Source organism: Harpegnathos saltator, unplaced genomic scaffold, assembly GCF_003227715.2.
Source record: "Harpegnathos saltator strain DR-91 unplaced genomic scaffold, Hsal_v8.6 scaffold217, whole genome shotgun sequence".
Taxonomy (NCBI): domain Eukaryota; kingdom Metazoa; phylum Arthropoda; class Insecta; order Hymenoptera; family Formicidae; genus Harpegnathos; species Harpegnathos saltator.
Genome location: NW_020230003.1, coordinates 785,783 through 800,109, shown reverse-complemented (window position 1 = coordinate 800,109; position 14,327 = coordinate 785,783). Strand labels below are relative to the sequence as shown.

The 14,327-nt window shown below is 37.8% G+C and overlaps 1 protein-coding gene across 2 annotated transcripts; it reads left to right on the top strand.

Annotated features, from left to right (window-relative positions):
- The first annotated feature begins 773 nt into the window (after positions 1–773).
- Positions 774–2,811, top strand: LOC112588440 (uncharacterized). 2 transcript variants are annotated; one of them, XM_025298408.1, is made up of 5 exons: positions 774–1,092; positions 1,205–1,360; positions 1,538–1,656; positions 1,900–2,238; positions 2,569–2,811. In XM_025298408.1, the coding sequence occupies exons 2-5, from the start codon at positions 1,317–1,319 to the stop codon at positions 2,778–2,780; spliced, it is 714 nt and encodes a 237-aa protein (XP_025154193.1). In that variant the 5' UTR covers positions 774–1,092; positions 1,205–1,316; the 3' UTR covers positions 2,781–2,811. The 2 variants fall into 2 exon arrangements, with proteins under 2 accessions (XP_025154193.1, XP_025154194.1); XM_025298409.1 differs by lacking the exon at positions 1,900–2,238 and having other exon boundaries at positions 788–1,092.
- Positions 2,812–14,327: the final 11,516 nt, after the last annotated feature.

Below are 14,327 nucleotides of genomic sequence, written 5' to 3'. Positions count from 1 at the left end.
TCTTATCTATAAAATATATATGATAAAATATGTATGAGAAAATTTTATATAATAATTGCAATGGAAATAGGAGTAAAAATATATTATATTTTCGCTGGAGGATTTTTCGATAATAATTCATTATTCTCGTAAATAGAATTCACATATACGAGAGCATTAGTGAATTCACCTTTAAAATCTTCATTTTCAAAAGATCTTTCTTCTAGCGATTCTACATCAACTATTTTGCTTATTGAAGGATTCCCTGACATTGTTATGATATATGTAATTTAAATATGATCACCGAATTGCTCTGTATCACTAGTAAACGCACACTGCTGCTTGCTCTACTGACGACTGTTCCGATGCTCGAATCATTTCGTCATTCTTAACGATCGTTTAGAATGACACAAAGGAAGTTTCTGGAGGGGGATTGCCAGAAGAGATAAAGACACAACACAACTTCAACACAACACGACTTCTACACAATATAGAGAGTTGTAACAGAAATAAATATTTTATATATACAATATATATAAGATTACGAAAAATCATTTCATACTAGTTTAACCCTTTGCGATCGGCCGATTTCGAAGAGATCGATAAACATGGATATCTGTAAGTTGATCTAAACATTTGAATCTAGTATCGGGAGGATAGTTTTCTTTCATTATCGTTAAGCTAAAGCTAAGACTCCATGCATGCGGTGAGCTGCGGCAAATGCTGCGGTGACCAATCAGGAGGGAGGCGCAGGTCCGGTTGCGGCAAGCTCCGGCATGCCGCACCGCACTGCGTTGCGATTAAAATATTTTAATTTTTCTGCACTGTGCCGCACGTCATACGTGCGTCGAATGAATTTGAGAACGCAAAAAGTAGTGAATTTACAACCATCCTTTTTGTAGGTTACGTTATATGTCATACGATACACAAACATGGATCTAATAAGTGAGGATTATTCATGTACGGAATATAGTACTGAGGGTATCAATGAGTTAATAATCCATTATGTAAGAAACCGCCCACAATTGTGGGATTTGAAAGATAAGTGCTACCGAGATAATGGTCTGAAAAAAAAATTGTGGTGTGAGGTTGCCCACGAACTTAATATGACTGGTATGTATTATTATTGTGTTATTATTTGAATTATTAGTACATATTATTTGAAAATGTGTATAAAAACAATGTATATGTATGGATTATATATGGTTTTATATAATTTAAATAGAGGAGTTTGTGAAGAACCGTTGGAGAAATCTTCGAGATCGGTATATAAAGGAGAAAAAAAGTCTGTAACAAAAAGTGGGCAAGCAGCTGTTCATTTTGTACCATGGTCATTTATGGAACATTTACATTTTTTATCCGATACAGTGGAACCTCGCAAGTAAGTGTTATACTTTCTTCAAATGTGAAGTTATAATAATTTTATTGTAGTTGATACAAAATTTATGATATTAATTTTCATTTTTATTTCAATAACGAATGTAATTGTCAGTTTCTCATTTTCATAAACAGTATGCTCTCAAGTAAAGTAATAACTGTTTTATAATGTCTCAATTAGGACTATAACAAACTTCGAAAGTTTAGAACATCCCTTATCTAGAAGCGATACATCACCAACATCTTTGGAGACTTTTCAATCTGAAGAATATATGTACAACATACAAGAAGAGTTTCAAGGTAAGAGGAACAAAAGATAGTAGTGTAAATAACTCTATGCTAGGATGTTATATGAAAGTATTTGAAACTGTCCTACAGTTTTTGTCCTACAGTTCCCCTGTACCTGTATCAACAATATAACTATTATATTGTTGAGTAGGAAATTTTCTTTATAAACAATTTTCTTTATAAAAGAAAATTGTTTTTAAGTAAAACATATTTTAATAAACATTTCATTACATTCTTTTAAACATTATTTTACAGACAATATGTGGGATAACATAAGACAGACAGAACAAACAGATTTTTGTTCACCGCATTTATTAAATATGCCGTCTCGTCCTTCTAATAGTGCCTCTCCTCGTCCTAATAATACTTTGTCTCGTTCTAACAGTGCTTTGATTCGTCTTGATAGTATCTCCCCTCGTCCTAATAGCGCCTCCCCTCGTCCTAATAGCGCTTCCCCTCGTCCTCATTATGCCTCCTCTCGTCCTAATAGTGCTTTTCCTCGTCCTGATAGTGTCTCGTCTCGTCCTCAGACTAGTCATCGAATGAGTAGTCATTCTCAAAATCAGCCTACAGCCAGCAAATGTGCAAAACGAAGTAAATTAATATTTTTATTAAATATATATTTCTTTATTTGTGCAAAATTGTACGGCATATTTAAATTACTTAATTAAGAATTAAACAGTTTGTTCAGTGCGTGTACATACATGCACTGTATAAATAAGATATTCAAGTAAATCAGTTGTAAAGTACACACACTGAACAAACTGTTTAATTCTTAATTAAGTAATTTTAATTTAATTTATTATATATATAGTTGATTAATGTGTCAAATTTACTATAAAATAATAATGATTTTATACGACATAATTGCAAAAATTTGATAAAATATATATTTATATTATTAATGTTTATTTTCTTTTTCAGCAAAAAGACAATTGTCTGAAACGGGTATAGATGCGGTTGATGAAGCAATTTTAAATTTAGTGGGAAAACAAAATTCGGCAGATACTATGAATTCAGACGATCTTTTTTATTTATCTATATCTCGGGATTCACAGCAACTTAAACGCAAAATTACGCTTAAAGACACTTGTACTACAAGTACTTTCTCAAGTTATAACAGAGGAACAAAATAAAAATTAATCGATTGCACTTTTATATTAATTATGTGTTTCAATCAATTTACCTTCTGCCTGTTGCATGTATGCTTCTCGTTGAAAGTTTGGTAGCTTATTCCATTGCCAAGGTACGTAACCTTCCTTCATAAAATAATCTGCGTACGTATTTCGTATTATCTTGGCGTCATTTGCTGAGTTTCTTCTTATATTTGGTGCTAAATCTCTAAGTGCACCAGATGGTGCTTCGTTTCGCCATTGACCAGGTTCTACATTTCCAAAGCGATCTTCTTCATCTATAAATCCTACTGGAATATATTTTCTCTAACCAGGTAAAACTTTCAGATTTGAATCTCGAAGCCAATTGTGCAGTGCCACACAACTTTTAACTATATTATCTACAGTTGAAGGTGACGCTACAATTGGTCGTCGAAATATTCTCCACTTGGCTGACATTACTCCAAATGTATTTTCAACTACACGCCTTGCTGTACTCAAGCGGTAATTGAAAATAACTTGTTTTGCACTCAAGTTAACACCAGGGTCGTAACAAATTATTCAATAATGGGAATGCTGCATCACCAACAAATACAGCAGGAAGGCAAATATTTGTACCTGGTAAGGCTTTAGATAGTAATGGCAGTGTATTTGTCTCAATGCATCTTCCAAAAACCAGATTTTGAAAAATACCTCCATCACTTTCTCTACCAGCAGAACCAATGCTTACATATGTAAAGCGAAGATTAGCATCAGCAACTCCCATTAAGACTGTGCTGAAAGTGCCTTTATAATTGTAAAAAGCTGATCCTGTATTTTTAAAACATTGTATAGTAACATGTTTTCCGTCAATTGCTCCGACACAATTTGGAAAATTCCATTTATTTTCAAAATCCTCTGCAATTTTGGACCATGTTTCCACACTTGGCGGAGGAAGTACTTGAGGTTGCAGTACCTGCCAAAGTGCTTTCGTTGTTTCTACAATTATCCGTGGCACAGTAGATTTACCTACGCGGTAGAGGTAATGTAGACTTATCATACTATCTCCAGATGCAAGATATCGCAACATTAATGACAAGCGCAGTCCTGGATGCAACGGTTCCCTTGTCACATATATTTTTGAAATAATAGGTTCTATCATCGTTAATAATTTATCAAATTGATGAGGTAACATGCGATGAAAATTGAAAAAACGTTCTGTGTCACGTCGAAGTTCAAGCACAAGATTATCGTAAGCACCTTGAAGATAACGTTGCTCTATCATAGGATGAACCCACCATCGAGCTGTTCTCCGAATGACTTGTTCTTGCCTTTTTAATCGTCGTTTTCTTCGCAGGTACAAAAGCAAAACAAGCTTTTCATCGCGATTCATTCTTATTTTATTATTTATTTCGATTATATTTTATTTCGTTAATAATTTTTATGTTTTGTTTTGTTAATAATTTATTAATTCTATTTTGTTTTGTTATAATTTTTACATTGTTGTCACTCTAAGTGCTTTTATATACACAATACTATGGGCTGCGTTCCAAAACTCAACGAATAGAATAACCATTGATTGACCAAACAGGACTGAAAGAATAATGATGTGACGCGACTTTTGCCGCGCATATGGAGTCGCTTTCCACAGCCGTTTGCCGGAGCTCACCGCATGCATGGAGTCTTAGCTTTAGCCTCATTTGCCGTGCCGCACGCCAGGTGATCATGAATGCCAACCTGGCGGCATCGACTTCTACGACGACTTGCGAATGCCGCCATTGTGGCGGCATCGACCGCAAAGGGTTAATAGCATTCCTATATATTTCATAACAATATTTTTATTCCTATTTCCATTGCAATTATTATATAAAAATTTTCTCATACATTATATATTTTATAGATAAGATTTTATAGATAAGATTTACGGTCTTTTTGCAATTTAAATCATTAATAATATATTTAACAAACACTAATATATTTAAGAAACGCAGTTTTATTACTTATTAATGTTTTCTGTTTCATTTTTATGCTTACAGAATAAAAAAAACCATACAGCAGGGATCGGACCTCAGCCGTCAGCTCGGTAGTTCGTTACCTTCGCTGCTGCGCTACGCCGCTTCGTTGAATACCTCCCTTACTAACTCGTACATTTTTTTGGCTCTTTTCTTTGACCGTTTTTTCTCGAAAACGAAGAGGTATTGCTTCGTATGCTATTACCATGAGTTATTAGTAGTCAAGTACTATTAACTCCGTAAGTTTCGTTCCAAACCGTTTCCCGGTCGATGCGTCCTCCCCTTGTAAGACCTGCTTGTATGAATTTCACCATGAGTACATGTTACCTCTGTATCGCGAGAAATATAAAGTACTGTATACAGACACAGATAGTTTAATTTACCATGTAATGTCCGACGATATGTATGAGCTCATGAAACGTGACATTGCAAGGTTCGATATGAGCGATTATCCTCAAAATCACATATACGGTATACCGCTTAAAAACAAAAAAGCTCCAGGACTTATGAAAGACGAAAATAACGGAGCTATAATGACAGAATTCGTCGGGCTCAGAGCAAAAATGTATGCGCTGAAAGTAAAAGGTAAAAAGGATACTAAAAGGGCGAAGGGTGTTAAGAGGAATATTATAGCGCGAACGATCAATTTTGACGATTACACGCATTGTTTGAGAGAGGAAATTGAAACGAGTCGGCGTCAATCGTACATAAGATATAAGTTACATGAGGTATACACGGTATTCGAAACGAAAACTGCTCTCAGTCCATACGATGATAAGCGATATATTATGTCTGATTCGATAAATACATTACCATGGGGACATTATAGTATACTATTATAACGTTTATTTGTTTTATTAGCTATTTTACAATTAAATATGTCATCAAATGTTCTAATAAAACTGTATTCATTTTTTACAATACATTATCCTTTTGTATCCATGAATTATGCGAATTGTCGAATCCCAACCATTTTACATATGCTTTGTCAGCTTGCCTGTGCAACACCTTTTCTACTAACAAGGGACATGTCACAACTGTCCGGAATCGATTTGATTCTCCTTCAAATATGTTGTTAAATACACAAATCTAAAAGACACGTATTTTTTTATATGTGCGAATATTGAGTTTTAAAGGGTGAAACACCCCTTTAAAGAAAAACGGTATTTTTCTTTAGAATCGAATATCTGCCAAACTATAAGCGATAGAAAAAAAACATGTAATTAAAATTTAATCGCTTGAAGAATACTTTAAAGTTATTTGAACAAAAATTTTTTATTTTTATTTTTTTAAGAACCCCCACCACTTAAATTTTTTTTGCAAAATAAAAAAATTTTTTTTTACCTAATTTAAAGCTTATTTTTTTCCAAATTCAACCATATATAATAAAGTTACGTTACGAGATATCATTCTCGAAAATTAATTATAAACGCTTCCATATATACGCTTATCCGTACTATGTGTGTAAGTCTTATCGCCGAAAAAATAAGATATATGATAAATGTTTATGTAAAATTTTTATCTATGTTTTCTATGTATTTATAACTGCATATTGTGTATATTTAGAATTGTAAAAAAATTTTTAAATAATTAAAAAAAATTTTAATTAAGAATTTTTTAAATATATCCCCAGCTCTCTTATTATTTCTTTAACATTTAATTTCTTCTATAAAAATTAAAAACAATTTTATTCTAAAATTACCTACTTATAATAAAATTATTTTACAATTGAATCTTGAAAATATACATGTCGCAATAGTTGGCATAAACAATTTATATCTTACGTTAAAAAATTAAGATAAGATTATGTGTACGTGTTCCAGATATGTTAACAGTATAAATTTTTTCATGTAGCAATCTAATACTCACAGTCAGCGCACACTGTCTTTTCGTTATATAATCAAATCTGTTATTCATCTTTACACATTATATTTTTGAATAACGTTTATAATTTTTTTATAATTTTTTCTCTTACAATTATTTTTGTTCTTACATCTTACATTTTGTTTATTTGTTATTTACACAATGAATTTATTTACATTTTATATTATTTAATCATTATACACATTACAATAATGATATTCGACAAAAAATGTTTTAAGCATAATGATTTCTTGTACCAAGAACACCTTACTACAGCTATATTATTGCATTTGTTAAATGATTCAGCCTAGAACGTTCTAGAATTTCTCAGAACGGTGCGTACGTGTTCCTATAGGTTTTATGATGTCGTGGGAGCAGGCGTTATATTTGTTGAAGCAGTGGATGGGAAAATAAATTTTATAGTCTTTTGCGAAAATTTCCAATCGAGTTCTATTGTAGTCAAAACCGATTATATCGTCCACCCTTATATCTAAAGTTATGTTTAGATAAACACATTTCTACAAATCATTTGTGTAGGCCGCAAAGGAATAGCGCCGAGCGCGCATTTCTCACGTCTGAGAATTTATAAAATGATAAGAAAGAAGGTTTATTTTTTTGCGGCAGCGATAAGGTTTATTCTTTTGTGACTGAACGGAATGCACGAACTCTGCAGATTCCGACGAGTTTTACGTTATCGTGGGAATGGACATACAAGGTGTTATAAAAGTCCCGGAAGAGCAGAATAACTCGAAAAATATGAGTCCTAGAAAAAATGCGAAATACTAGGTTTTTATGATTTTTTCCTGGCTATCTGACGGTGACCTTGGATTTGACCTCGATAATGACCTTGAAGATCATTTCAAGGGTAGGTCAATTTTTTTAAATAGGACCCCATACTTTTGATCCCAGAAATGAAAAGAGCGGAAAATTTTACGTTCGGATATGACCTTGAACACTGCCAAATTTGACCTCTGAAGGTCACATAAAGGTCTAAGCTTGTTTTAGGCTAAAAACGTGAATATCTTCGAAAATGCATCTGCTAGGGAGCAATGTTACGCATAAGAATAAGAATGTAGAGGTCAACGAGAGATATTCAGCCGTGACCTTGCCCTTATTCTCAAGGTCATGAGTTAAGATTATTATTAAGGTCAAACCGGACTTTTTTAGGACTGAAAATCCATACTTTTGACTTAAAAGTATCAAGATTGAAAAATTTTACGTTCGGATATGACGTTTTCAACCTTGACCTGTCAAACACACTGTCAAACGGTCAATGGGGAACATTTTGAACATCTCTTGTAATCTCAGGCCGAGTTACAAGATGCTTTGTCTTCGGTGGCCGGGACTAACTGAACCTTGCCTTCAGTGGTCGGGTTTGAGACACCTTGCCTTCAGTGGTCGGGTTTGAGACACCTTGTCTTAAGTGGCCGGATTTGAGACACTTTGCCTTCAGTGGTCGGGTTTGAGACACCTTGCCTTCAGTGGTCGGGTTCCGAGACGCTTTACTTTCAGTAGACTTCACGATCAGTGAAGTAACGTAAAACGCATAATTTTGAGAACAAGGTCAAGGTTGAAAACGTCATATCCGAACGTAAAATTTTCCGCTCTTTTCATTTCTGGGGTCAAAAGTATGGGGTCCCATTTAAAAAAATTGACCTGACCTTGAAACCTGACCTTGACAATGACCTTCAAGGTCATTGTCAAGGTCAAATTCAAGGTCACCGTCAGATAGCCAGAGAAAATCATAAAAACTCAGTACTTCGCATTTTTTCTAGGACTCATATTTTTCGAGTTATTCTGCTCTCCCGGGACTTTTATAACACCCTGTATATTTGCCGAATCAGCGGATGAGAAAATGCCCTTTACATCTGTTTTGAGAACCGGAGTCCTATCCTAGTCAAACTGATTATATTTCCTTCCGCGCATCTAAATTTAGATAAACAGACAATTCTACAAAACATTTTTTCGTGTAGGGCCTAAGGGAACCGCACGGAACTCGCATTTTTCACGTCTGAGAATGTGAGGTATAGATATGAGAAGAAAAAGGTTTATGCTTTTATAGCAGGAATAATATGATCCTTTAACAGATATCAAATTCTGCGATAAAACTAGGCGAGTATATTGCTGAAAAGCTGAAAAGCGTTGGCATAGTTAGTCCCGCCTTATTTTCACAGACATTCGTGACGGTTTCCCAAAAATTTTGGAAGATCCGTGTTATATAAGAGTGTTCGAAGCTGCGACGACGTATTTTACTGTTTCCATCGCTTCAAGCAACATTCCTATTCCGTGATATTCGTGAAAGTATAAGAAGATGTCGCAGCTTTTCAAAATTGTACGTGACTGTATAATCGCAGCGTCGGTAGCAAATCCAATAATCAAACGTGGAAAATATCTGTGCGAACTCGCGAGTGATAATGATGAGAAGACATATGAAGTGTTTTATAAATTCGCGGCCATGTGCAGTAGTGGCCTACTGGCGATGTTATTCGCTTGTGGGCAATTTAAAAATAATCCTCGCTTGCATGGGATCGCAGCCGAGATTGTGGAAGCGAGAAAATTACTCAGAGAGAATGAAGAAGATATCGGTGACCGTGTTCAGGACATGCTCCTTTCCGCATTATAAGTAATTTTCTTTTGCTGTGATGTGACATAAAAGAATAAGTGTAATAAATGCTGGTGTTCACGAATACGTTTGTGTGTTCTTCATTTTCTCAGTTCTCACCAATACTGTACGAAGCAGAAATCCAAAGAGCCGCTTTCGCTCGAATATAAGGCTTCCTCGTCAATGAAATCTGCCTGTGAGTATAAGGAAAAATAAATATAAGATTATTCTCTCGTAGAGCCTCGTGTTTAATATCGAGTTAAATTTTAGCAAGTCGTAATAAAATAGCAAGAACTGACAAAGATATCGCCTGCAATATAAATGAAAATGGCATTGATATTATTCATGACGAGGCTGTTCACGTCGCGGGTAACATCATCGAGTACGATGACAATGGAGTCGATGAAACGACGCAAGACGCAAGTGAAGCTGGTGAAACCCAGAACTTCCGAATCTCGCAGGCTACACTAGTCGAAGGTAAGAAAAGGTAAGAAAAAATATCTTATATTCTTAGTTGTATTTTTATTCTAATTGTGTGTAAAATTTATACCTATATAACATTTTCAATTCATATTTACAGCACAACAGGGTAGTGGATACGAACAGTCAAAAGAACATCGAAGGGACAAAAGCGAAGACCAAAGAGCGTGCGAAGCGACAGTAAAACCTGACACGGTCAACAATCGTGAGTCCTTAAATAAATGTATTGAAATACTCGGGGAAAAGTCGCGTAATTATAGAAAATTTAATATTCTGAGGAGGGAGTTGAATATTCGAATTCTTCCACCTTCAGAAGGCGCCAACATTATTGAATATTTAGAAAATGCTTTTCGGGAAATCCACGAGTACGCGGTAAATTCGGGTGATGCGAACAACTACATGGGGTTGACGCTTGCTTTTTCGGACTTAACGCGGGGGCCGGCGGGTTTATCGCTTCGTCCCGCTCGGGACTTGACCTACAACGAGATTTGGAATCTCGTGAATACGTTAGCACAGAATGCCGGAGGTCATGATATTTTAGAACATTTCAAAATTAATATTTTCAATGTCGCGGCACTTTCTGGTCGTGGAAAGAAATCATATAAACTAACTCACGAAGATATAGCGAAACGCTCGATCCTTACTTTAAACAACTTTGACAATTTGTGCTTTCCCCGTTCGCTAGTCGCCGCGATAGTATACAACGAACGCGGCAATGTGCGCACAGGAGAAATGCATGATAAATGGAATTCCGTGAGGAAGCAATATTCTATATTACAACGAGACCTAGCGGTCGAACTGACACGGAAAGCCGGTGTCTGTATACCTGAAGAAGGATGCGGTATTCTCGAGATCGAGCGTTTCCAGCATTATCTTGCCAGCAACGATATCGTGATCATTGTTTATTACTTTAGTTCCTTCACACGTGGTGCGCCCCCCATGTACGATGGTAGCGGCGTACTCACTTCCCACGGGCGCGAAGCTAAAATGACTCTGAATATTATATACTACGAAAAATCCCGGCATTACAATCCAATATTAAATTTAAGAGCTGCATCGGGCAGCCAGGGTTATTGTGCACGTTGTAATAGCGGATATAAGCCGGAAAGAGGGCATCGGTGCTCAAACGCGTGTCCACGGTGTCATGGCGTTCCAACGTGCGAGGTATTGGGCGTAGAACTAATACGATGTGCTGCGTGTCAACGTGAATTTTACGGGTCGGTGTGTTTCAAGCGTCATCGCGCGCAAAAATCGCTCCAAGGCACTTCATCTTTGAGCATCTGTAATATCCTGAGAGTTTGCAGCGACTGCAGCCGTTTGCGAAACTTGAGAAACAAATTGCAATGAGATCTTTTGTCGTGTTTGCAACGCGTTGCAACCAATGAATCATCTATGTTATATGAAACTACTTCGATGTGACACTGGTTCATCCGACACGATGAATCCGCAGCGAGTAGGAAACGAAAACGTAGTTGATGACATTGGCGAAGCGACAGAAACAAGTAAGCGCGTAAAAGGTTGCATCGCATTTGTGTTCTATGATTTTGAAACGCGTCAACACGATACGATCGAAGGCACAGAAAACGTTAAAACTCACGTTGTGACGCTCTGTATTGTGCAGCAGATATGTGAAAGCTGCATGAATGTAGACAATATGGTGTTGCGATGTCGTTGGTGCGGGATACGCGAATTTATATTTCGAGACAATCCGGTGAAACAATTCGTCGATTTTGTCACGAGATCGAGGAAGAGTTTCAGACAGATCATCTGCATCGCACACAACGCAAGCGCATTCGATGCGCAATTTATCCTACGGTACTTGGTCGAGAGCGGTAATCGGGTGGAACCTAAGCTTATTTTAAACGGTACGAAGATTATATTGTTAACCATTGGGCAAACAAAATTTATCGACAGTGTTAATTATATGCCTATGCGCTTGTCAGCATTACCAAAAGCCTTCGGGTTAAAGGATATCGCAGGCAAAGGCCTGTTTCCGCATTTATTTAACACTGTCGAAAATCAACATTATATCGAACTGATACCAGATGCAAGATACTATTCTCCTGAAACGATGAGACCGCCTGAGCGTGAGCGATTTTTAGAATGGCACGAGGACATGGTGCGCAAAAACATAGAATTTGATTTCCAACGAGAAATTGTGAGCTATTGCCGGAACGATGTCGATATTCTTCGACGGGCTTGTCTTGCGTTCCGCAAGATTTTCCTGGATCGTGGAAAAGTATGTCCGTTTGAAGAATGCACAACCATCGCGTCTACGTGCATGAGAGTTTTTCGTAAAAACTTTCTGCGTGAAAAGGAGATAAGTATTATTCCTTCGGGTGAATATCGGCGTGTCAACAACCAATCCCGCAAAGCGTTGAAATGGTTGTTGAGGATGGAGCGTGAGTTCGGTCATACTATAACGCATGCAGATGGATCTCACGAACATCGCATATTGGAAGGGCTGCTCGTCGATGGGTATTACGAGACAACGAATCCTGCGCAAAGACACGTGTTGCAATTTCACGGGTGTTTTTGGCATGGATATCCCGCGTGTTTCAGGGTGAATCGCGATACCCCGCTCTCGACCACCGTGAAGGGGGATACTATTGAGTCGCGATACGAGTATACACGCATGACAACATCTCGTCCACAGAAGCTAGGTTACATCGTAACGGAGAAGTGGGAGTGCGTCTTCGATCGGGAGTTGCAGGATAATCAACCGATGCGCGATTTCCTTGCGAATCACATGTTGTTAGAAACTGAGCCTCTCGATCCTCGCGAAGCGTTCTTCGGTGGTCGTACAGGGAACATCGTCACCCGGTGCGATGTTACGGGTACGGAGAAGATACGTTACGTAGACGTATGCTCCTTGTACCTGTTTGTGCTGAAGACGGGCTCTTTTCGTCGTGTACGTAGGCGAAGAATGTTCCATTTTGATTGGTATAGCTCCCGATTTTGACTTTAGTAGAGTGGAGGGGATCATGCGATGCAAGGTGCTCGCTCCGCGTGATCTCTTTTACCCAGTACTCCCATTTCGCGTTCGCGGAAAATTATTGTTCGTCCTATGCCGTAGTTGCTGCGAGACATTTTCTCAATCTCTGTACACACATGATAATCCGGCCGATCGAGAATTCGAGGGTACCTGGGTATCCTGTGAATTACGGAAGGCTAGAATAGAGAAGGGCTATAGTGTCAGATCTGTGAGCGAGATATGGAAATATCAGGTGTAGTAAAAAGAAATCCATTATTTTTCCAATAGATGGCTTCAGTTATTTGTATCTCGCGTTGTATAAGTCCGATCGGGTTTCACTAGATGGCGTTAGAAAGATGAGATTTCGTACTAAAAAAACTTTTGTGACAGTTTTGTGATTAGTTGACTCAGTTTTGTTTGAGCGCGCGTCAAAGATGGACACTAGCAAAGAGAAAATACGCTATATTTTACAGTTTTTCTTCGATAAAGGCGAAAACGCAAGCCAGGCGGCTGAAAATGTGAATAGTGTTTATGGTCCTGATACTGTAACAGCCAATCACGCGCAATTTTGGTTTCGTCGATTCCGTTCCGGTAATTTCGATGTCAAAGATGCACCACGCACTGGAAGGCCAATTGTCGAAAATATCGATAAAATCATGGACATTGTCGAGTCCGACCATCATGTAAGCACTGTTTCGATTGCCCAAGAGCTAAAGATTGCACAAAAAACCGTTTGGAACCATTTCAATAAGGCTGGATACAAAAAGAAGCTCGATGTATGGGTACCACATGAGTTAACGCAAAAAACCTCATGGACCGAATTTCCATCTGCGAATCGCTGCTGAATCGCAACAAAATCGACCCATTTCTGAAGCGGTTGGTCACTGGTGATGAAAAGTGGATCACTTACGACAACGTCAAGCGAAAACGGTCGTGGTCGAATCGCGGTGAGCCGGCGGAAACGGTGGCCAAGCCAGGATTGACGGCCAGGAAGGTTTTGCTGTGTGTTTGGAGGGATTGGCAGGGAATTATCTACTATGAGCTGCTCCCCTACGGCAAAACTCTTAACTCGGAACTGTACTGTCAATAATTGGACCGTCTGAAGGAAGCAATCGCCCAGAAGCGGCCAGCTTTGGCCAATAGGAGAGGAATTGTGTTCCATCAGGACAACGCCAGGCCACACACATCGATAGTGACTCGCCAGAAGTTCCGGGAGCTTGGTTGAGAGGTTCTTATGCATCCACCTTATAGTCCGGACCTGGCACCAAGTGATTACCATCTGTTCCTGTCCATGGCGAACAATTTTTCTGGTGAAAAATTCGCTTCAAGAGAGGCTTGTGAAAATCGACTGTCTCAATTTTTTGCCAATAGGGACGAGGGCTTCTATGAGAGAGGCATAATGAAATTACCTTCAAAATGGCAACAAGTTGTCGAACAAAACGGCGCCTATTTGACCTAAATCGGATCATTCTAACTATGGTAATTAAAGCCTTCAATTTCATGCAAAAATAATGGATTTTTTTTTACTACACCTGATATAAGATTTCGCAATACGACCCAAGTACTCGGTTGGGAGGTATGTTCGCGGGATATATCAACTGCTCTCTGCAACTTAAGCAGGAGGCTAGCGGATGGCCTGCTGAATGCACTGACGATGAAGA